Genomic DNA, 24,009 nt, shown 5'->3' with positions numbered 1-24,009 from the left:
TTCACGGGCCACACTCGCATCGTAGCAGTCTAGCAAGTCGTGATTCAGTTGCTCCGTCCACTTAAATGTCACGAGATCCCGCCGATCTATCGCATTGAATCCATTTTCATTGGCTCCCCCAGCTCTAGATTGGTCGGCATTGTTAGCCGACCCATTGTCGGGAGCCCTGCGCGTTCTGTTTGTTTTGAACCGCACTTACTGCAACTATGTTTGGTGTTGTCATTGTTGTTCCCACGAGAAGCTAGGGAAAGGGGTTCGTCTATCCTTGTAGAGCCCTGCATGCAAGGATAAAGCTGCGTACTCTGAGAGGTCGCCCGGTATCCCAGAGTCACCGTTCTAGACAGCTCACCCAGGTGCCATTCAGCTTTCGGCACGGTTTTCACACCTCCGCTTGGAGGTTAATTCCTTCGGGACCACCCCTGGACAATTGTCCTCGACTGCCTGTTTCTTTTTGTAACCATAGTCAGCAGAAACCCTTGGTACAGTGACCCTCTATCCGCAACCCGAGGACGCGTTCGGTGGCTTTGTCATAGGCTCTTCAGTTTGATTCTAGAGGAATCAAAACTGAATATATATATATTGTTGTTGTTGAGAAACATATTTTTGAATTTTGAACGCTTTCTATTTATTTATGATTACTAATTTTTTGTAAATAAACTTCCAAGTTTACAATTCAAATTTTGAAGAATCGAATCCCATCAAGTTGAAAATTATTCATATTTCATCATTGAAATTTTTTTAAAATTGAGTTTCGAAAGTTTTGCATTTTTATTAATCCCATTTTCAATTGCTAAGAATTAAAAAAGATTTAGAAGGGTTATTTAAAAAAATTTCAAAGTCTTTTCAGATCTTTAAATGAAGTTTTAGGTATTTCAAAAGATTTTGAAGTGTTTGAAAAATTTGAGCGAATTAAAAGATTCCAAAGAATTTTCAACTGATTACGGTAATTTAATATGAGATTTTGAAGAATTTGATATATTCTAGGATATTTTAATAGATTGCAAGGAATGTTGAAATTATTGAAATGATATAATATGAGATTGTAATAGATTTGAAATATGTCAGGTTTTTTTAATTTCAAGGAATTTTAACAGCTTTGAAAATTTTTAAGAGACTTCAAAAGAATTTAAAAGATTTCAAATATTTGAGGCTGATTTTTTTGTTGATGATTCATCAATATGCTAGAAAAAAATTTTTTTCTGAAAATTTAACTATTTTGTAGGATTTTTTTTTGTTATTGATTAAAAAGTAATTTTTTTTTATAACTACAAGAAAATTAATCTTTTTTGTCAAAAATGTAACTATAATTAAACATCAATATTTTGTCTAGAAAATTAGAATTGTAGGAAAATAAATTTCTTCTATGGATGTTCATGTATTTTATTTAAAATGCCTTTTTTAGTATACAATTTAGCTTTTTGGATGAAAATGTAACTAGTTGTTTAAAAATTTAACTATTTTGTTGATCATTATTCCATTTTCGACAGAAATTTTAATCTTTTGAATTAAGAACTCGATTTTAATTTGAAAATTGTTACTATCAAGTTCTGGGTTAAGAATTCATCTCTTTTGTTTACAAATGCAACTACTTTGTTGAATTTAAAGAAAAAGAGAGATCAATTCTTAATCCAGAATTTGATAGTAAAAATTTCAAAATTAAAAATTGAGTTTTTAATTAAAAGATGAAAGTTTCAGTCGAAAATGGAATAATGTTAAACAAAATAGTTGAATTCTTAAACAAAAGAGATTAATTTTGAACGCGGAATTTAATAGAAAAATTTTCAAATTAAAACCCGAATTTTTGATCTAATAGATCGCACTAGCTGTTCGAAATTAATGAGTGTTCATCAAAATAGATGATTTTACTACCCAAAAAAGATGACTTTTTATGGAAATTTAGATAAAATCTTCGACAAAAGTAAAAAAATGAATCTGAAAATTTCCCGGTTTTCCTCTAAACTTTAGGGTACTTCTTAGTGTTTAAAAATCTGAGCTATAATTCCCGAGTTTCCCAGTGAGTGGCCACCCTACTTGAACTTGTGCAGTTCTTAAATTTTTTTGCACTTAAAATATGTGGCTGATTTTCTTCTTTTTTTTTGAGTCAAATATTTAGGAGTTGATAATCCAATGATTTGTCGATCGCACCTGGTGTGATTATTCTGAAAAAAAACCCTGAACACAATGATGAGAGTAGAGCTGAAAGGTAAACATAGAAACATAACCTATAATTCCTTGTGGCATTTGCAGATTTTCTTAATCCGGCATTAGATTTATTCAGCTATTGATAATAATTGCAGCACAAATAGACAAAATATACAAACGGATTTTAAAGTATCTAAACCTGCCTGAGTCAAAGCCGATATCAGGTTGTGTACGTGCGGTATACTTACGATGGCCACGCGACGCACACATGTAAAGGGTTGAGGGCCACTTTCGTTTACCTCATGTCGGTCGTTGTCGGTGGTGCAGATCTTTGCACACCGACCGAGTCTTGAAATTATTCGTGGATTTAAAACCAACATATATATATATATATATCAATCAAATGGCCATCACGGGTATACGGGCGAGTAGGGGGTGCCATGTTTCTGTTAACTGATATTTCTAATGCATTGTGACTCTATTTTTCTCTGATACAATATTTTTTTATATTATTTATAATTTGTATCCTTTGCTGAATTATGCCACGCATATTTCTTCAAAATTAACCAATTTTTTTTTATTTCGTAATGATTAGATTTAAAGAAATGAAATTCAGAATGGCATTTATTATTTATTTTTTTATTTTTTTAATCCGCTTATTTTGTTGTTCAATTTCAATGTTTTTAATTCGAAAAATTAAAATATTATTCACAGAAGCGGAGAGCTTACTATTCTAGGTGGGAACGAACGATAGAATTATACACTGGAGTCCCGTATGTAAAGTTCCCGCTATAGAGAAAAAGGTGGTCTAAGGGGGCGAAAGAGTGACGCTGCTGGTCAGCGGAGCAACTACACAACAACGCTGGAGTGTATAAAAAGAGTGGACAGTATCCTCGGCGATTAATCATGTGGTCTGCTTCAGTCATCTTTAGCCAGTGGCGAAAATTTCGCAGAACAATCGCTTCATTTCGTTTTCAGTCAATTGTGTTTAGGCCATGTGTTGCGTAACCAGGTGTAATCAGGCATTACGAAAATGTTGAAGAAAATTAAGAGGAAGCGTTTATATTTCGAAAAGACATGTAAGTTTTTAGACGAAGTGAAATCCGGTGCCTCAAAGCAGTCTATTTTGCAGAATTCATTTTTTGACCGTGAGATTTACAAATCTTTAGGAGAAAAGTCTGTCCAAGCTCGATTGAAAATGATACCGTGGATTTATATTTTTGGAATTGAATTTGAATCTTTGAACTCTATAATTTATAAAAGTTAAAAATACTAAATTTGCAGATTATCTCCATTTAATTCAAACACGTTTAATGGGATAGTGTTTCTACTTTCAATTTTATACCTGTAAATTTTTGAGCATTCGTTTACAAAGTAGTTTCATTAACAATTTTTAAAACGTCAATTTAAAAAAGTTTAAAACTTAAGAGTTCCAATTTGAATGCCTCAATTTTCAGTTTGTTTTTTATTGCTTCAAATGGAAAAATTCTTAACCTTACAGTTCGAATTTACTATTTTATTAACTATGAAAAATTTTTGCGAACCGAGAAAAACATTTTTAATTGAAATAGATTAATTAAATTTCAGATTCAAATATGTTTAAAGGCTTATTTTAAATCAAAAAATGAAGAAAGAATTTTGTAATTAAATGAGTTTAGAAGATTATTCATTTTACAAAATAAACGGGTAATTAAATGAGTCTCTGAAAATTATTAATTCCACCAAACTGTCAATTTAACATTGTCGATCTGAATAGCTGAGATTTAAATTAGAAAAGGCCGTCAATTTGCCGAATTATATCTTAACATTTTCCCAAGATAGAAATAATAATTTTCTTCTATTCAAATAAAAAACCTATGATCCAGAGCATAATCTAACGTGCAGCTCTGCACAAGTGTGCAGTTCTGAATGGAAAGTGTGCAGCTCCGAATTTGTGTTGGGGAGGCACTTTTGAAATTATTTTCAATTAATCAAGTTCGAATAAACTAAAAATAACTTCAACAATTAATCAGGAAAAAACAATTTTAGAGGTATTACCTTATATGAATACAACTTACGCGAAAAGATGCAAGATACGAGTATGAGAGTACAGAAAGATGTTTTCTTTTCAAAAGTGATTTCTCGAGCGAATGATTTCCTTTTTTTTTTTTTTAGTTTTCGTGTAAAGGCTGGGCCGTGCAGTTCTGAAATTTGCTTAGATTATGCTCTGCTATGATCTAATTAACATTTTTGGATGATAAAATTTTAGTGGCAAATTATAAAATTTTGAATGAGATACGAAATGAAATTATTAAAATAAAAAAACTTAAAATTATGTGTGAAACATGGTAAGTTATTAATTTTAAAATTTGTATTATTTTTCAGATTTTAATTCTAAGAATTTAATTTCGCATATGATTCAGAATTTGAGCAGTAAATACTAATAACCGTGTGGAAATAGCCCCACTTGGCCACAATAAAAGTCAGGCACTAGTGGGGGACTAGTCGGAAAATATTTTTGGCAAATGTCCCTAGTCGGGAGTGATCTATCGGTAGTTGGCTTGTTTTTGGTGAGCATGTCAAGTCGGGGCCTGGTCGGGGACTAGTTAAACGACTTTTTTAAAAAACGTAATCTTCTGTGTGGGCTATTTTTATGTCAAAATTCATAGGCGGGTTCTAGGCGGGATCTGGCTGGACTATTCTTGTTTTAAAGTTTCTGACAAAGTATTATATAAACGAGTTAATCTGTCTAAAAAGCGCAATCATTTACTGGTTTGTAGTTAATAAAAACACATTTATTAACATTTACAAAAAAACGTGAACTTGTAATTTTTCGTTTTTATAAGCGAAAATGTGTAGATAAATTGCGGCTTACATGTTTGAACAGAAAAGTTGAGCACAACTAAATATTTAAATCTTATAGAATATATAGAAGAACATTTTTATTATAAATATACATTTCGGCTAATTCGATTTCTCTGGGATGCAAGTACAAAAATCATTAATTGAGAATGGCTAATTTTAATACCTTTTGTATAAAATAAATTAAAACCAGAGTTAGAATTATAGCTTGAACAATCTGAATTCTTAATTTATTTCACGTAAGAAGTTTCAACATTTTGAATTAGAAATACTTCCCATCTATTGCCATAGTTCTACATTTGAAATAAAATTTTGGAAATTTAGAAACCACGAAAAATATGAAGTTCTTTTTTTTTAGTAAAATGAAGAAATTAAATTTTGAGGGTAGTATTTGTATCACACACTTATTCGCTCAAATTTCAAGTAAATTTAACAAAATTAAGTATAGCATAGACTCTTTAACTATGTACACGTTATTGTATTCAAGGGCATACTGTTCGGAAACCGCGTGACCCAAACTGTCCCCGTTTATGAACATTTTTTTGTGTACGCCGTGTCCAAAGACAATGATATATCGCTCTCAAAGTTTGGAGTCTAGGAAATGAGACAAGAAATTGCGTTTACATACTTAGTTTGAGTGATACTTTTAAAAAAAATTATTCGAGAGAAAGTAAATATTCAAAATTATTTTTATTTGTTTTGGTGCTTACTGTGTCCACGCGGGTTCAGACATCGTGTTTCTGAATCCGGAACACGATATCTCAGTCCGTAGTGACGTAGTGACGTAGTAAGGACCAAAAATGAAAATCATTCTACAAACATATTTCATTAACGAAATTAGTCACGTGATCTCGACTTTATCGACGTTCAAAGTTTCTTTTTTTCTCCGCCAAAAATCTCTAAAAATGCCCCAAAAATAATTATAGGTTACATACCCGTGCAGAAATTTCCCCGGTTGGCTCTACTACAACAAGGTTTCTGGTAGGATTCCGGCCGGGCTACCTCTGGCTGGGTTTCATGGACAGGAACCGGTCGGCAGCCGTTCGGGCTACATATTTCTCGAATCACCAAGTCGGGACCCGGCCGGTTACTGCCCAGGCCAACCCTGCTTACATCTCATGGTCGGAAGCCGACAGAGCACTGGCCAGGATATTTTTTTTTTTTAATTACACATTTTTTAAGAGGTGTGATGTTATCAAAGACGTCATTATGGATGATAGATGAATTATCATTTAAAAAGTATAATTTAAAGATTTTTTAGAGCAGTGAAACAGAAATAAGCTGTTTTAAATTCTGTAAAAAAAATCATTACATTTTACTGAATGATTTCAATTATTAAATAAAACTTTTATCAATTTTGGTATGTATATCCGCAGAAATGTTACAATTTTCACTATCTTCACACAGTGTTTAGTATGTTCACTTTCAAATTTACCGCCATGTGTATCCCTCTCTGCGTCTGGCGACTGCGTAGACACTCACTAATTTTTAGTTTCCCATTCCGAACGAGAGTGCACATTGCAATTACGGCTCGTCATTTCCTTGAAGTTTGCAAATAAAATCGAGATCCGTAATTAAAATCAACCTTGTTTCAGTAATCAGTCTGAAAACACCACGTGTTTCGCGGATAATTGTTAGTTTTAATTGAATTATACTCTTGTAAATACATTTTTTCTGTATACCTTCCTAACCTAAAATCACCACATTGTTTCCGACGTGAAGCAATTGCTACGAGTTTCTATTATGAGTGGTGAAAATTGTACTCCAATTTCCTTGCCAGAATTGGGAAACTTGATTTGGCCTTTCAAGTTCACCGTATTTTTTACGATGGGCCTTAAAAAACAAAGCAAGTTACAAATTTCTCGCCTGAAGCAATATTTTTAACTGCATTGTTGCCGGATTACCCGGTCGATATTGAAGCCGGGAGCCGATCAGCGCCCAGCTGTAACCTGGGCTATCCGGCCGGATCCCTGATTAAATTCCTACACGGGTATGGCTAATTTTAGTGTTTATATTAATTTTTCTTAATGTTTAGATGATTAATTTAAAAATTTGTGACGCTCAATATGCGCGAATCAAAAAATCTGAAATGCTTCAAACCAAAAATTATCTGCAAAGTGCTACAACTCGAATAGTGATATCCTATTTTACCAATTTATAAACAAACTTTCTTTGCAATTATAAACATATTGATATATACAAACGTTCTTTAGAGCTTTTCATTTAATCTGTCAAATTTTAAAAACGATATCTCAATCCGTGTGGACACAGTGAGCACCAAAAAAATGAAAATAATTTGGCATATTTACTTTCTCTCGGATAATTTTTTTCAAAATTATCACTCAAAATAAATATACAAACGAAATTGAGTATCTCATTTCCTCAATTCCAAATTCTGAGTGCGATATATCATTGCCTTTGGACATAGTAAACAGAAAAAAAATGTTCATAGTCGGGGACTGGTTTGGTCACGTTATCACCGAAGGGCATGCCCTTAAAAGAGGAAAATAAAATGGTGTTTTAAAATTATAATAATTTTTGTTGTTGCAAATAGTCTTCTTAAAAATATTGTTGTCGTAAATGTGTTTTGAGTCGTATTTTCCAAAATATAAATAATTTGAACTTGTGATTGCAGTTTTAATTTATTTAATTTTTATTAAAGATTAAAAAAAACTATAATCGACTGACCCAGAGGAAATAGTCTTAACTTTAAGTCTTCCAAAAACAGTGTATATATAAACATACATATAACACTCAAGTGAAGTAGAGTATAGTTGATACACTCTGCTTTTGTAAATCTTAAAGTCAATACTATTTTTGGGGGTACAGTCGTGTGATTGTGTAGACTCTACCAGTACCCGACTAGACCCCGACTGGGAAAAGTCGTGTCGATTGACCAGCCCCCGACTAATTCACGTTGACGGAACTGGTCGGGGACACCAATCAGTAGTCCTAACTAGGCCCTGACTTAAAGTAGGGCCAACTGGTCGATTACCCGACCAGCCCCACATTTGCATTTCTACGCGGGAGTAAATTTCTAAAAGTTGTAAATTATTTTTTTTCAAAGAGATTAAAAACGAAATTTACATTATGTTTGCGACTATGTCCATATATTTATAATTGGAAAAATGCAGGTCGACAGTGTATTATAATACTCAGTTGGATGAATTATGTAAAATTACAAAGAAACAAAAAATAAATAAAAGTAAAATTACAGTGATATGAAGCATGTACTCAAAATACTTTGTATATGAGTACATTAATATCAATTTTATTTGTTTGTACATTTATTATGTCAAGACTTTATATAATATGTACAATAATAGATGATCGGTGAGACATCGAGAGTAAAGTTTTACTTGGCGAAGATTAGCATTCATCTCTACAATATTTCCAGTCTTCTTCCATTAGGGTTTCTACATAGTCTGGAATCATTAAACTTCGACCAAATTTTACAATATTTAAGACCAAAATTATTAATTTTTTTTTGTGGTTCACGGTCTCAACAGATTGTACCAGCTTGGTAGAAATATCCCGACGTTCTTTTATATACTTTGATTCAGGTATTTTTTCTATTGATAAACACATTTTGCCGTTGAAATTATTTGTAGAAGTCCCTTTATTGCATTGGCTGCGTCATAGAGTCCCACCTGATTTCAAGGGAAAGGTTGTTTTTAACAATTAAGACTTTGTTTTCAATATGTCGCATGGTATGTAAGAATATTTCTGCAAATAATACTGTAAAATATATTACTATATTAAATATACATATATATTATTATATTAAAATATATATAATATATTAGCAGATAAATTAAAATTTTTTAAAATAATTACTTGTACCATTAACACCTAGTTAAAAATTAGCGTTATGTTATTGAATTATGAGTTATTATTCTGATCCCTCTGATAGCTTAATTCGAGAAGCACCTGACCGGAAATCAGAAGTTTTGTGGTTCGATTCCCAATGGAGTGAAGATGGAATAGGATCTTTTTTTCAAGAAATAATTTTAATTTAATAATTATAAAAAGCGAGCAGAATAAACGTGAAAATAACTTAGCAAGTTCATTATAATAATAAATTATACCTTTACTATGTAGATTCTAAAATATGCTGAGATGTGCGTAGTTTCTTAAGCGCACATAACCATTATTGTAGAAAAAATATTTCTTTTCGAAATGATCATTGCACATCAGACTTCTTGCAATGGTATTTAGATTTTCCTATCCTATCGTTTCACTCTATGTATGTATTCGTGGAGCATTCTTCAGAGTAAACGTATGGCGAAACAAATAAAGTTTAATTTAAATAACAAATTTTAGTTTCCTTCTGGCTATCTGCAGCATAAGAGGTTTAAACAATATTACTGACTTGCGAAATTCTTTCTTTCAGCCGAGTTTTTGCATTATTTTAAAAGAGACAATGCAGATAATATCTGCTGAATATAGTTGGGACACTTCCTCCCTTCAGTCTCAGCCTATCAGCAGCACTGTTATCTATAAGGAACTCTTTCTCAAAATAGTCAGAGCATAATGCCGTCTTTCTCAAAGTATGAATTCTGAATTAAAACGCATGATAAGTAGCCAGTGTTCCAAAAGTCTCGCTTCATTTTGTCAAAGAAATCTGCGCATGAAATAAGCAATATAAGTTATTTATTACTACTTTCCAAATAATAAAAAAATATAATTTTTGACGATGTAGTTGTAATTTCAACCACGTAACTGAATTTTCAAGAAAAAGATACATTTGTAACCAAGTTATTGGATTTTTCACCCAAACTATTAATTCAACACCAAGAAAATGAATTTCCTACTACAAAAGACAAATTCTCACAAAAATAATTGAATTTTAAACAAAATTGTTTAATTTTAAACCAAAAAGAATTATCTATAAAACAGTTCAATTTTCTAATAAAATGCTAAATTAAGAAGAAAAGAATTTTCAACAAAACACTGGAACATTCAACCCAAAAATAATTGTTTTATTTCAGAACAATAATTTTCTACAAGGGAACAGTTTAATTTTCAACGAAATTTCTGAAAAAAAGGAATTTTTAACAAAACAGTTAAATACAGTAAGGTAGTGGCAGCAAGTGTAACGTAAGCCCACAATTCTCTCAAAGCAGAGGTCGCAAGCTGTGATACAGCTTCACTGAAGCTCTCGTAATCCTTACACAGCATGTACGGCCGCTACGCCTTTGGGTCTGTGGGCTAGCTCACATGTGCACACCTCGGCATGCTGCTAAGTTTACTGCGTTACGAATAGGCCTATTGTCATCCTCCACAAAAAATAGATTTTAATAACTTTTTAAGGAATAAAAAAACAATAAATTAATTGATATGACTGAATTCGTAGTAATTTTTGAAAATTTACAGATTTTATTCAGTCTTTCTACCACAAGCAGAAGCAGAGATGGATGCTCAAAATTTAAACAATTGTGCGTGTCCTAATATTTAAATTGTGCAACTTTCGCTCATACCATCATATTGGTACTGCTTCAAAATCCCAATTTGCATAAACTTAAAAAATTTAATGATCATTTCGGATACAATTGGATTTATCAAGTAGGTGAGTATAGTTTCTTGCACAAATTTTTCCTTCAATAGTAATAAGCTCAATAAAAAATGACTATTTGTTGTAACGCGAAAAAATGACTTATAACAAAAGCTCTGTTATCTTGCAAATTATTAACTTTAGGGGAATATTGTTCATTACAAAATTGTGTCTTTCACGTGGTACCTTCAAAAGGTCGTTACTTTTTTTTTTAATTGCAAAATATTTTTTTGGTTATTGATCAAAGTATTTGTTGTCACTTATTTTACATCTGGAAATCATTTTACATGAGCATAAAAAAAGTCGAATGGACCTCGTCGATCCGAAGAAAGTGGGGTTGGCGTCTGGACTACTTGCTCCTTCCTTCTCTCCTTTTACATCTTACTCAACACCCCCTTTCCCCATGCTACTGCCCTTTCGTCCCCCCTTTCATGCAACAATACCATCATGCTTATCCCACTCCTTTCCACCTCTTCATACTCCTCCCACCAATGCTCCACTTTTACATCTCCCTTCTCGTACAATTCACACAACTACTTCTCCCTAAAAATCTAAAACCTATTATAATCCTCCATGCATTCGCACCTCATCCTCGGTATAATCTCCTGACTCTCTTGCTCTCCTTTTGCACATAAATATTGTTCCCGTTAAACCTTGACTCTCTCATTCCTTTCTCCCCTCCTGCCTTCTCTCTCCATGCCATTCATTTTAACCATCTCATATACCTTAACGTTTGGTTGCAGAAAAATGTTATTTTATGACAAAATTATCCGGAAACTGAGAAAAAGATATAGATGCATGTTATAATCTAAATTTGCCCAATTATAAGTAAATGTTTTATGTAGAGGAGAACGAAAAGTACATACAGATTGAACCTAACCTCAAATTAATACTATACATGGCTTTGTACTTACCTGTCAAAAGATCTGCGTTCGCTGATTTTCGTTTTACCACAAAACACACAAATAGTTATGATGAAAAAAGGCCGATTGCACTTTCAAGATTTACGTCAATTGCAAATTTAATCGTTTAATCCTGGACGTACACTTTTATGATTCCCGTATTCTCAACTTTGCGGCCATACTGAATTGCCAACAAAAGTAAATGTCTAACATAAGATGACCGCCCCAGTTTTCAATAAATTGGTCAAAACTTCGCCTATCTTATACCGTATCGAGGTTACAATATAGAGATCAGTGGACTCATTCTTTCAATGCCTGGAGGATTTCAAGACCATCTCTTGTTTACGGAGAAACTCCTTCAAGATGGGCGCGAAAGCGATTTTTGAATCCCGCTTCCGCCCGCTCACGGTACCAAAATCACATTTACGCCCAATCCTGCCTTTATTATATGACACCGGCATTCCAAAGGGCAAGACTTAGACTTTAAAATGGCGTTCATGGTTTCTAGAGCGAATAAACAAATTCGATGCTGCATTACCTCAAATATAGGCAAAAATGCTGTTTTTGCACGTTTAGGTTAGGATATCTCGGAAACCAAAGCTAATTGAGAAATCTGGACGTCAGATTCGGATTCAACATGCGAAAAACCTTCGGAAACGTATATTCTGGTTTCTGATTCAGAGGGTCGACCTGATTTTGTCGGCCTGTGTAATCATTATTTTAGTTAACAATAAATTTCGTTGGTTAAACATTAATTTGTTGCACTTAAAATTTAATAATTCAATTTTTGGTTGTCAATTTATCATTTTCAGTTGAGAATTCAGCATTTTAAGTTCAAAATTCATCTCTTCGTTGAGCATTAATTTTTTTAACTGAAAATTTAAATATTCAATTTTCGGTTAATAATTTATCATTTTCAGTTGAAAATATATGCATGTATTTTCATGTAAACATTAATCCTGTTTTTTGTAAACTCATCTTTTTGGTTTAAAATTCAACTACTCCAGCTAAATATGTATCATTTTATTTGAAATTCATATTTTTAGTTAAAAATTCAACCATCCCAGTTGAAGACTCATCATTGTATTTGAAAATTTATCGGTTTGATTGAAAATTGTGCCCTTTCATAAGGTACAAAATTCATTAATTTTTTGGAAAATTAGTCTTTTTATAGTTTAAAATTCATCTCTTGAGTTGAACATTAATTTTTGTAGCTACAAATTTAACTATTTCATTTTTGGTTGATAACACAGCCACACAAAAAAATTGTGCAGAGCTCGTAACAAGACAGACGTATTCCTATGGATTTTAGGGCGCTGAATTCAAATTCGGTATCAAAAATCACCCATCGCGTCATGGTTAAGCCATAACCTCTAAAAATGACGAAAAATCATGCACTGAGGCAAATAAATTCCAAAATAATGCCAGTAATACAAATTTCACTTCAAAAACACGTCGACAACTATGAAGGATCAACCCTTGCCTGATATCAACTCATTTAACATAGCTTCACCCAACAGAACCTTACCTCACCTAACCTAAATTAACAGAAATTTATTGAACTAAACGTAAAGCTCTGGAAGCATATTTTCCCAGTAGCAAATGTGTGCTACATCGAATAGGTCAACTCGAGCCTAACATAGAAATAAATCTAACCTAGCCTAACCTAACCTAACCTCACGAAACACAATTAAACTGATTGTGTTATCCCGTTGTGTTTGCGGTACCGTTTCACTCAGCTGCGTCTTAACCTACATAGAGGTTTAACCTATCCTAACCTAACAAAACCTGACCTAACCTAACCGATTACGCTGTCAACCCTGTTCTTGTGTACTTTCATATTTTGACATTAATAGCAGTAAATGTCTGTAGTAAACACGAAAGATAGTATAAATATATCCCTTAAATCTAAAAAAAGCAGAGAGAAAAATTTTTGAATAAAACTCTTTTTCATTTGCATGTTTAAGTTACAGTTCTACATTTTAATTGATACAAACATCGTCAGGTTAATTTAAATGGGGTTAATTCTACTTGTAGTTCTAAGTTTCTTCAAATGAGTAATGTGCGTCTAAATTTTTAACCACCTGTAGCACAATAAAATGAATTTTATTGTGTTACAATGAGGACACTTAAGTTAAGTTGTGTTGCGTTAAACAAAATTTCGTTAGGTTCTGTTCAGTTAGATTCATTTGTAGTTTAAGATCGAGTTAACCTATTAAATATAGCACACATTTAAGACTGAGAGCCGTACGCTTACATAGCTACACGTGTGGTTGAATCTCACTCGGCTAGGTTAGGTTAGGTCAGGTTTTGTTAAGTTAGGATAGGTTAAACCTCTATGTAGGTTAAGCCGAAGCTGAATGAAACGGTACCGCATACACAACGGGACAACACAATGAGCTTAATTGTGTTACGTGAAGTTAAGTTAGGTTAGGTTTGGTCAGGTTTTTTTAGGTTAGAATAGGTTTGACCTCTTTGCAGGTTAAGCCCAAGCTGATTCAAACGGTACCGCAAACACAACGGGACAAAACAATCAGTTTAATTGTGTTACGTGAAGTTAGGTTAGGTTAGGCTAGGTTAGATTTATTTCTAGGTTAGGCTCGAGTTGACCCATGCGATGTAGCACACATTTGTTACTGGGAAAATATGCTTCCAGAGCTTTACGTGTAGTTTAATAAATTTCTGTTAATTCAGGTTGGATGAGGTCAGGTTCTGTTGGATAAAGTTATGCTAAATAAGTTGATATCAGGCAAGCGTTGATCCTTCACAGTTGTCGACATGTTTTTGAAGAGAAAATTTGCATCAATGGCATTATTTTGAAATTTATTTGCCTCAGTGCATGATTTTTCGTCATTTTTTGAGGTTATGGCTCAACCATGACGTGATGGGTGATTTTTGATACCGAATTTGAATTTAGCGCCCCAAAATACATAGAAATACGTGTGTCTTGTTACCAGATCCGCACACTTTTTTTTGCGTGGCTGTGTAATTTATCTTTTTAGTTGAAAATTTGTCTTTTTGATATAAATTAATCTTCTTGGTTGAAAACTCATCTATTTGGTTAAAAATGAAACTTTCCCAGTTGAAGATTCAATATTATAGTGGGAAATTCAGCAGTTCCGTTAAAAATTATTATTTTGAACTAAATATTAAAATATTACTTTTTTTGTTGACAAGTTTTGTTGTGTACTTCAAAAATTCATGTTTTTTTGTTGAAAATTTAACTATTTTTTTGTTAATTCGATTGTTTCTTAAAATTTTTTGTGTTTAATTTAACTACTATTACAATTGAATATTCCATTGTTTTCGTTAAAAATTCATCTGTTTGGTTGAATATGAATCTTTTCACCTGAAAATTTAACTATTCAATTTTTGCTTCACAATTTACCTTTTCTGTATAAAAATTCATCTGTTTGGAAGAAATTAGTTAATGTTCTTGGTTGAAAGTTCACCTTTTTCGTTGAAAATTAAAATATTCCACTTGACTTCCGATTGAAGCATGAAAGTGTAAGGTAGTGGGAATTGTTGATTCTGAGTTTTTCTGATATTGTGGCGAAATTTGAGGTGAGTGGATTGTGGATGTGTGTAGGCGGGTGTGGATGTGAGAGATTAATTGGGGGATTGTGAGATTGAAAAGGGGAGGTAGATATTTTTGACGATTGAGACAGATTTGTGTGGAAGTTGAGGTTAGGTTGGTTGGAGATCTGTGACAGGGTGGGAGGACTGGGTTGATCCGGTTGGTAGTAGCAGGATTGTGTAGCGACGGAAAAACGTGAGACAGGTACTTCGCCGCGACGATCGATAGAGGCAGGCAAGGATAGAAGGCGGGAGCGTTTGCATTGGATTCATGGCTAGTGGAGCGAGTATCTTCGCGGGAAAAACAGATTTGGAACAGTAAGCGTTTATTACACCGAAAGAGGAGATCAAAGAAAAGAAAAAGAAAAGAAAAAGAAAAAGAACTATAGAAAAGGAGAGATTAGGAGCAAAAAGCATGGGATCGATTGAGGGTATTATATAAGGTGGACTAGGGGCAGACTGGAGGACGCCAGCGTATATGGTAAGAGAAGAAGCGCAAAGGGATAAGTTAAGTACTAGAGCAAAAAACAGGGAATGTAAATTTGAGACGAAGCTGAGGGTGGAAAACGAAGGGGAGTTGGCGAGAAAGTGTTTGATGGAGGTAGAAGAGAGGAGAGGGAGGGCGATCGAATTAACGAGATGGGAAGAAGAAAGAAGGAACTTCTTTAATGCTAGAGAAATTGAAGACGGGAATGGAGTAAACTATGAAGATTCAGAAAAAGGGAGAGCGAAAGACAATTAATAGAAATATGGGGGATGATTAATGAATCAAAATACACTAAATAGTATAAGATGATGAAAAGGGAAGAAGTACCAAAGTATTTAGACAATGGATGCGGAGAGAGAAGGTGGACCAGAATATCAAGATTAAGATTGGGAACCGAGGTGAGGGAGGGGATGTGTTAAGAAAAAGAAGAGAACAGAAAGTGTAGAATATTTGAATTGGAGCAGGAAACATGGGAGCATGTATGTGAAGGATATAGGAGAGGAATGGAAGGTGAGGGAAGCTGACAACAGAATGTGGTTACGATTCTAGGGGGGGATGGATTAGGAGAAGATTGGATAAAGGAGTCAGAGTGAGCTAGAGGAGCAAATGAGAAAATGAAATAATGCATGTGAAAAAAGCAAATGGAGATATGAAAAAGGAAAGAAAAAGGAAACGGAAGTCGCTTAGATTAGAAGCGTAAAGCTTGTAAGTAATAGTAATGTAAGAGTTAAGTAGAATAAGATACGTTAGCGTTATCACGCTCTCACTCTCTCTCTCTCTCTCTCTCTCTCGCGTGCACTCTCGCTTTCGTTCGCTCGCTCACTCGTTTGGTAATAAGTCCTTAATTGTGCTATCGCAGGAAATAGAGATAAGAAACTATATATTAGACAAGTAAATCCTCAACGTCCGAGAAACCAATGTAGGAAGATGAAACAAAAACACTTAGTTGTCAACAACGCTATCGGACAAGTTTTTAGTTTCAAAAAGTAAAATATAAGATCCCAGCGTTTCGTCAATTCACCATTTCCATCATCAGGGGAAAGCAGGAAATTTCCTATTTAAAATTAATCTTCTGTAAAGTTAAAATCGTAAAAATTTTAATAGTTAATAAAAAAAAATACATTTTTAGCAAGATTAGGTTAGATTAATAAGCATTTTTATTTACCATATTTTGAATTCCTGAGGGATTATTTTAAATTAAAATTATGCATTAAGATTTAAAAATGTAACAAGACTAGTTGAAAAAAGTAAATTTGGTTAAAAAGTGAAAAATAAACGTTAAAATTTGTTCATGAGAGCAGAATGGAAAATCCTCCTACTCCTATAAGGATGGCTCCAAAAGTGATATTCAATAAGGAAACTAGCCTATCATATCATAAATCGGAAGAAAAGGCGTCAATCATAAAAGAATATAAATAGAGGTATGGAAGTATTAAGAATGTAGGTAGTAGCAAGATAAATTTGATTTATGAATTAACAAATTTTAATTTTTAGATTTTTTCATATTGTTGTTAATAGTATTGGGAAGGAACGAAAAGAAAGATTTAAAGAAAAATATTTTTAATGAAAGAATTCAAAGCTAGAAATGTATAATTTCTTAAGGTAGTCTAAATCAGTAATTTTGTTAATGCAATTATCTAGTTCTTTTTCAATAAAAACTATTTCAGTAAAATCTCTTTTTATAGGACTACTCTCTTAATGTAATGTTTCAATCTCATCTCGAAGAAAAAAGTGAGAAATATTGTCACTGATATTGTTCTGTAAATGATCATTTAAGACGTTGTCATAATTTAATCTAACACTATCTTGATGTTCTTTTCGTCTAATGTGTAAGGGTCTTTTTGTTTGTCCAATACGACATTTACCACAATTACAAGCAAAATGGTAGACTACGTCAGTTTTAATCAAGGTTTCTAATTGGTCTTCGCCGGATTTAATCATTATATCCAGTTTAGAATTTACACGAAAAGTTGTGGTGATATTATAAATATTTAGAAGTCTTTTTGTACTATCAGAAATTGTACCATAATATGGAATACCATAGTAATGTTACTTTTTGGATCGAATTCTTTATTTACACTATTATTAGAATTGTTAATCAAATGCATGTTATTACGTTTTTTTAACCTATTATTAATTTGTTTGAAGATAATATTTTGCGGATAATTATTCAAAAATAGATAATGTTTAATTCTATTTAAATTATCATTATAAAATTTCTTTTCAAAAAGTAAAGTCGCTGAATCTACTAAGTTTTTTATAATTGCAACTTTTCTTATAAATTCTAAACTGAATATAATGGTTAAATTAGGCAAAGGCCAATTACAAACCTCGAATAAAACCGACGAAGTCTACCGTTTCGATTGTAATTGTGGTAAATGTTATATTGGACAAACAAAAAGACACATTAGATGAAAACAAAATCAAGATAGTGTTTGATTAAATTATGACAACGTCTTAAGTGATCATTTAAGAACAATATCAATGATAATATTTCTCACTTTTTTCACTGGGATAAGATTGAGATATTGCATCAAGAGAGTAACCCTATCAAAAAAGCCTTTGCTGAAATGGTTTTTATTGAAAAAGAACTATATAATTGCACTAACAAAATTACTGATTTATACTACCCTAATGAATCATACAATTCTATCCTTAAATTGTTTTATTAAAAATATATGTTTTTTTAATCTTTCTTTTTGTTCTTGCACAGTAATACTAAAAATAATATCCAAAAATCTAAAAATTAAAAGGAGGAATGTCCCTAAGGACAGTTTTTGGCCTGATCTAGATTTGGTCCAAAAATTCGAAAAAAATCCTACAGTATCTACTAACAATAAGAAGTCAATTCTACATTAAATGAACCACCCTCATCCCCCTTATTCACCCCAAACATCCTTTAAAAACATGGAAACTTCACCGCTTCTATGCAGTGTTTTTGGGAGAAAACCCAATAACAAAAATCAAGAAAAATACATATGTAGGTTTTTGGGGTCACTGATTTCGAATCCAAGGTCCGTTGACCTCCATCACATTAGATTGAAGGCTATTTAAAGGTCAAACTACAACAATTCCGATAGAAAATTCCAGAAAAATATAGAAATAGGTTTTTGGGGTCGCTTATTTTGAGTCCGAGGTCTGTTAAACTCCGTCATATCAGATTCAAGGTAATTTAAAGGACAAACTGCAGAGAATCCGATAGAAAATCCAGAAAAATACACACACACAGATTTTTAGGTCGCTGATTTCAAACAAATATGAGTCTTTGGGAACTCTAAATTCTAATCGGGAGTTTATTGATCTGCCAATATCAACAAACTTACATATATTTAAATTTTATCATCAGGTTTTTTGCAGTTTGACCTTCAAATGACCTTGAATCTGATATGATGGAGGTCAACGGACATTGAATTCGAAATCAGTTACCCCAAAAACCTATATATGTATTTTTCTGAATTTTTGCTATTTTCTTTTTTCTCAAAAACACTGCATAGAAGCGGTGAAGTTTTCATTTTTGTAAAGGGTGTTTGAGGTGAATACGGGGAATGAGGCTGGTCCATTTAATGCGGAATGGGCTTCTTATTGTTAGTAGATACTGTAGGAATTTTTTCGAATTTTTTGGCCTAAATCTAAATTGGGCCAAAAGCCGTCCTTGGAGACCCCCTCCCCCTTGTTAATTCATAAATCAAATTTATCTTGCTAGTTCCTATATTCTTAATACTTCCATGCCTCTATTTATATTCTTTTATAATTGGCGCCTTTTCTTGCGATTTGTGGTATGATAGGTTAGTTTACTTATTGAAAGTCACTTTTGGAGCCATCCTTACGGGAGCAGGATACTTTTGCATCCTGATCTCATGAAAAAATATTAACATTCATTTCTAACTCTTTAACCAAATTTACTTTTTCTCAACTGATCTTGTTACATTTGTACATCTTAATGAACAATTCTAATTTAAAATAATCAGTCCGGAATACAAAATATGGTAAGTAAAAATTCTTATTAATCTAACCGAACCTTACTAAAAATTTCTTTTTTCATCATTTATTAACAATTTTACTATTTTAAAACTGCAGCGAAGATGCTTGCCGTCCCGGTAGTACTCTATTCGTTTGGAGTAGTTCCATGGACGAAGAACCAGCTCAGATCCCTTGATATCGGGACAAAAAAAGGTTATGCACGTTAACAAAAGTATGCATCCTATGTCTTCTGTTCCGCGACTGTACATCGCACGGCGTCATGGTGGTCGCGGAATATTGAGTCTTGAATGTCTTTACAACAGGACTATTCTGAATACAGCACATAGAGTTGCAAATGGAAGAGACCCTCTTCTTAAAATTGTCAGGAATCACGAAGAAGTGGGCAAAGGAGCGTTTCTGTACAAAGCAGCGAAGGAGGCTGCTGAAACACTCGGACTTAACTTCAGTATTGGGGCTGAGCAAAATGCATCAAATCTTATCTATCTCGAGCACTCACTCCTGAAAGCCCGGATTAAGAAGGCACAAGAGAAAAACTTTCATGAACAGATCCCCGATAAGAGGATGCACGGTATCTTCCACAAAAATGAGGAGGATCAGTCAATGTCGTGTTAGCTAACGTTTGCTTTCCTTAAATCGCCCGGATTGAAGTCTGGTACAGAGGGTTTCATTTTTGCATGCCAAGACGGTGTCATTTCCACCTTAACATACCGTCGCCACATTTTGAGTCAACACATTCCCGATGATAGCTGCAGGACGTGCCATGCATACCCCGAGCATTAAGCTCACATACTATCTAGTTGTCTAACTGATGCGGGAACGACTTACAATTAGAGGCACAATGCGGCACTAAGAATGCTTTATTACCACCTCTGTCACTCTTATGGCATTAACCTTAATAACACTCCTCTAACTGCTCCTAGGGAAACCGAGTCAATTGTCGAGAATGGGAATATTCTCTTAAACTATAGTCCTTGTCATCGGCGCTCTTGGAGGTGCCAAGCTTTCACTTCCTAATGGCCTAAAAAGCATCCCCGCGTATCAACAATATGATAAAACACTTGCGGGAAAATGCACAAGGCGGTAGTCCTTGGGTCGCTTCGTCTTCTTAGGATGCACGAGGCTTTTGCTGGATCGGCGTATTGATTCCTTTACAGACTTTAACCACCTACTTCACAGTCGTGGGACGTGGTTGTGGCTTAAATTTTACCGCAGGATTTCGCCGGGAGCGGATGCTAATCTGGAAAATTGCACCAGCTCTCAGCGAAATCGCGGTAAAATTTCCGCCACAACCACGTCTCACAACCGTGAGATAGGTGGTTACAGTCTGTAAAGGAATCAATACGTCGATCCAGCAAAAGCCTCTTGCACCCTAAGAACACGGAGCGAACCAAAGACTATCGCCTTCTGAATTTTACCTGTAAGAGTTTTAGCATATTGTTGACACGCAGGGATGCTTTTTAGGCCATTAGCAAGTGAAAGCTTGGCACCTCTAAGAGCGCCGATGATAAGGAGGATTAGTTTAACAGAATATTCCGGGTACAGTCGTTGCAACTCCCTTATAAGGTCTGGATACCTCTCTTTCTTTTCATTCTCCTTAATCATGATGTTTTTATCAGTTGGTACCGAAAATTCGATAAGGAACATGGTTCGCTTTTTGAAGTCAAGAAGAACCATGTCAGGCCTCGAGTAAGCAACAGAAACAATTGTCGAGAATATAAAGTTCCATTACATGCGGCACTTCCCATTCTCGACAATTGCCTCGATTTCCCTAGGAGCATTTAGAGGAGCGATTTCTTTTTTATGTTTGAAAATAGATGTATTTTGTTCATTTCCTTAGCCGAACATAATTTTTTAACTGAAAATTTAACGATTAAATACCTTTTTGATAATTTATGTTTTTTAGTTTGAAAATTCATGTATTTTGTTCAAAATTCATTTGTAAAGCTAGAAAGAATAAGCAAAAATAATCTAGCTTTATAAACGCACTCTTCTAAAACATCATAGTTTCGTAGGCTAAGAATAGATAGATAGAACTCCCTCCCTTTTTATGATAAGGGCATAAGACTGTACTCATTCAAGGCGGGAGTCACCCAGCAGGGTCTCGACCCCATAGTCATTCCTTTTATCACTGCTACAGCTGAAACTTGTGTTTCATTTAATAAACCATCTGACCAGATCGACCAATCTGCGTCAGTACTAATTAAACTAAAATTACTTTTCATTCAGGCTGTCACATTTTTTTAGTTTCAAATTGAAGTATTCCAGTTAAATATGCATCACTTAGTTAAAAGTTAAACTGCTTTGTTAACAAATAAATCCTTTTGGTTTACAATAATTTCAGTTAAAAAATCATCACTTTGGTTGCAATTTTGTTGTTGTTGGAACGTTCATTTTGTAAAGTGATAATTTAGCGATCCTTTTTTATTTCAAAACTGATCGTTATTAGTTCATAATCCGTCTATTCGATTTAAAATTGATCTATTTTATTTGAAAATTAATGTATCCTATATTTGAAGGTTGGTCGCAGCTTACCATAGTGTGATCGTTTTTGCGTTATAATCCCATAGTGTGACAGGGTTGCATTATAGTCTCATAGTTTGATAGAAAACGCGTTACACCAGCTCTATTGCGTCACGGCAAGTCCGATCATGTTGAGAGTTCCTATATAATCCTGTATATAATCCTACATAGGAATTTTGCAAGAACCTGTACATGATCCTATAAGGGTTTCTATGTGGCTTCTAACGTATAAATCTTTCAGGGAAAATGACAAGCATTTAATTTAATTTTCTGTACAGTATGTGTAGTTCGAGTTCGTCGGATGAGTGGCTATAAATTTTAGAATACCTATATTGTCTAACCTCGATTGCTCCCCGTGTTTGCGCACTCTTGATTTATGCTTAGAAACTGTCGAGTCAGCGTTTCGGGGGTTCAAGTACTCAAACTTGTGCGAATTTATAAATGAATATAAATTAAATCGCACAAATCACATTTTTCTCTGCACAGGTTTCTACGCAGGAACCGCTGTAATATCCGGTGTCATTTTATAAATGAAAATTTGTCCTGTATATAGGTTCCCGAATAAAAAACTCTAAAGTACCTGGGTAAGATCCTAAGTCAGCCATTTTACGATGACCAGGAAACTATACAGGATCCTACATAAGATCCTTGTGACTTTTCCTTCAAGGAGACATACATCAGCACCCACATAGGAATCCTCATAGGATCCTGTACAGGTTCTTGCTAAGGTCTTATGTAGGATTCTGTGCAGGATTCTCTCCAGGAATTTTCAACAGGGGAGGCATCTGTTTACATGATCAATGTAAACATTCCTAGCGATTAAGTTACAGCGATTGTGCCGAATTCGACTGGGGGCAATTTTTTTAAGTTTATTTAATCTTCAAACATTGTAATTATTTAAACAATTTTCACAAGTGGCTATTTTTAAAGAAAAGTTTCAATTTATTATGCCCTTCTTCCAACAAGTCAATTTGTTTACGGAATAAACTGAGAATGTCTATCTGATGACTCTTTTCTATTTTGCTTAGTAGATTTATAAGATGTATGAATTATTTAAACATTTTTGATAAAAAATGAAGAATTTGTTTTTCTTTCTACAAGTGAATTTGTTCACGGGATCAACTAAAAATTTCTATCCGATGGCTCTTTTCTATGTTGCTTTTGCAAATTTACAAGAACTATTAATTATTTTAACAATTTTAATTAAAAATTAAGAGTTTGGTCTTTTCTTCTACGAATAAGCTCAATTTTTTACAGAATTAACTATAAATGTCTTTCCGATTTTTTTTCTATGATGCTTCACAAATTTACAAAAATATTAATTATTTAAACTATCTCGACTCTTTTCTATGTCGCTTTGCAAATTTAAAATAACTTTTAATGATGTAAATAATTTCGATTAAAATATTAAGATTTTGGTCTTTTTTCTACGAATAAGCTCAATTTTTTACAGGCTAAACTAAAAATATCATTCCGATTATTTTTTTGTCTATGATGATTTGTCAATTTACAAACATATTAATTATTTAAACTATTTCGATTAAAAAATTTAGAGTTTCGCCTTTATCCTACTAGTCAATTTGTTTCTGAAGTCAATTAATAATATCCAGTCAATGAAACTTTTCTATGCTGCTTTGTAAATTCACAAAAACTAATAATTATTTAAACAATTGCAATTTAAAGATTAAGAGTTCGACCTTTTTCCTACGAGTCAGTTTGTTTACAGAGTCAACTCGGAATGTCTGTCCGGTGACTGTTTTCTATGTTGCTTTGTAAATTTATAAGGATGATTAATGATTAGAATAATTTTGATTAAAAAATGAAGAGTTTGATCCTTTTTCTACGAATAAGCTTAATTATTTTACATGATCAACTAAAAATACTTTTTCGATTATTTGTTTTCTATTATGCTTTGCAAATTTACAAGAATATTAAATATTTAAAGTACGTCGGTAAAAAAAAGAGCTTGGCCATCATCCCACATGTTAATTTGTTTCCGAAGTCAA

General features: G+C 33.3%; 1 protein-coding gene across 10 annotated transcripts in view; it reads right to left on the bottom strand.

The window, feature by feature from the left end:
- The window catches only part of LOC117174109, an 829,515-nt gene that overhangs the window by 273,517 nt on the left and 531,989 nt on the right, over nucleotides 1-24,009 (bottom strand). The window contains exon 10 of one of the 10 annotated variants that reach the window (XM_033362878.1): nucleotides 8,377-8,721. The exons of 8 other annotated variants lie outside the window; for them this stretch is intronic. In XM_033362878.1, coding sequence (XP_033218769.1) covers nucleotides 8,665-8,721 — 57 coding nt within the window. In that variant the 3' untranslated portion in view covers nucleotides 8,377-8,664. Of the gene's footprint in view, nucleotides 1-8,376; nucleotides 8,722-9,526; nucleotides 9,608-24,009 lie in introns of those variants that run through there. One more of the 10 variants, XM_033362875.1, reaches the window with a different exon arrangement.

The sequence above is a fragment of the Belonocnema kinseyi genome, chromosome 6, assembly GCF_010883055.1.
Source record: "Belonocnema kinseyi isolate 2016_QV_RU_SX_M_011 chromosome 6, B_treatae_v1, whole genome shotgun sequence".
Classification (NCBI taxonomy): domain Eukaryota; kingdom Metazoa; phylum Arthropoda; class Insecta; order Hymenoptera; family Cynipidae; genus Belonocnema; species Belonocnema kinseyi.
Note: the sequence above shows the minus strand (reverse complement) of the source record. Positions and strands in the feature narration are given on the sequence as shown.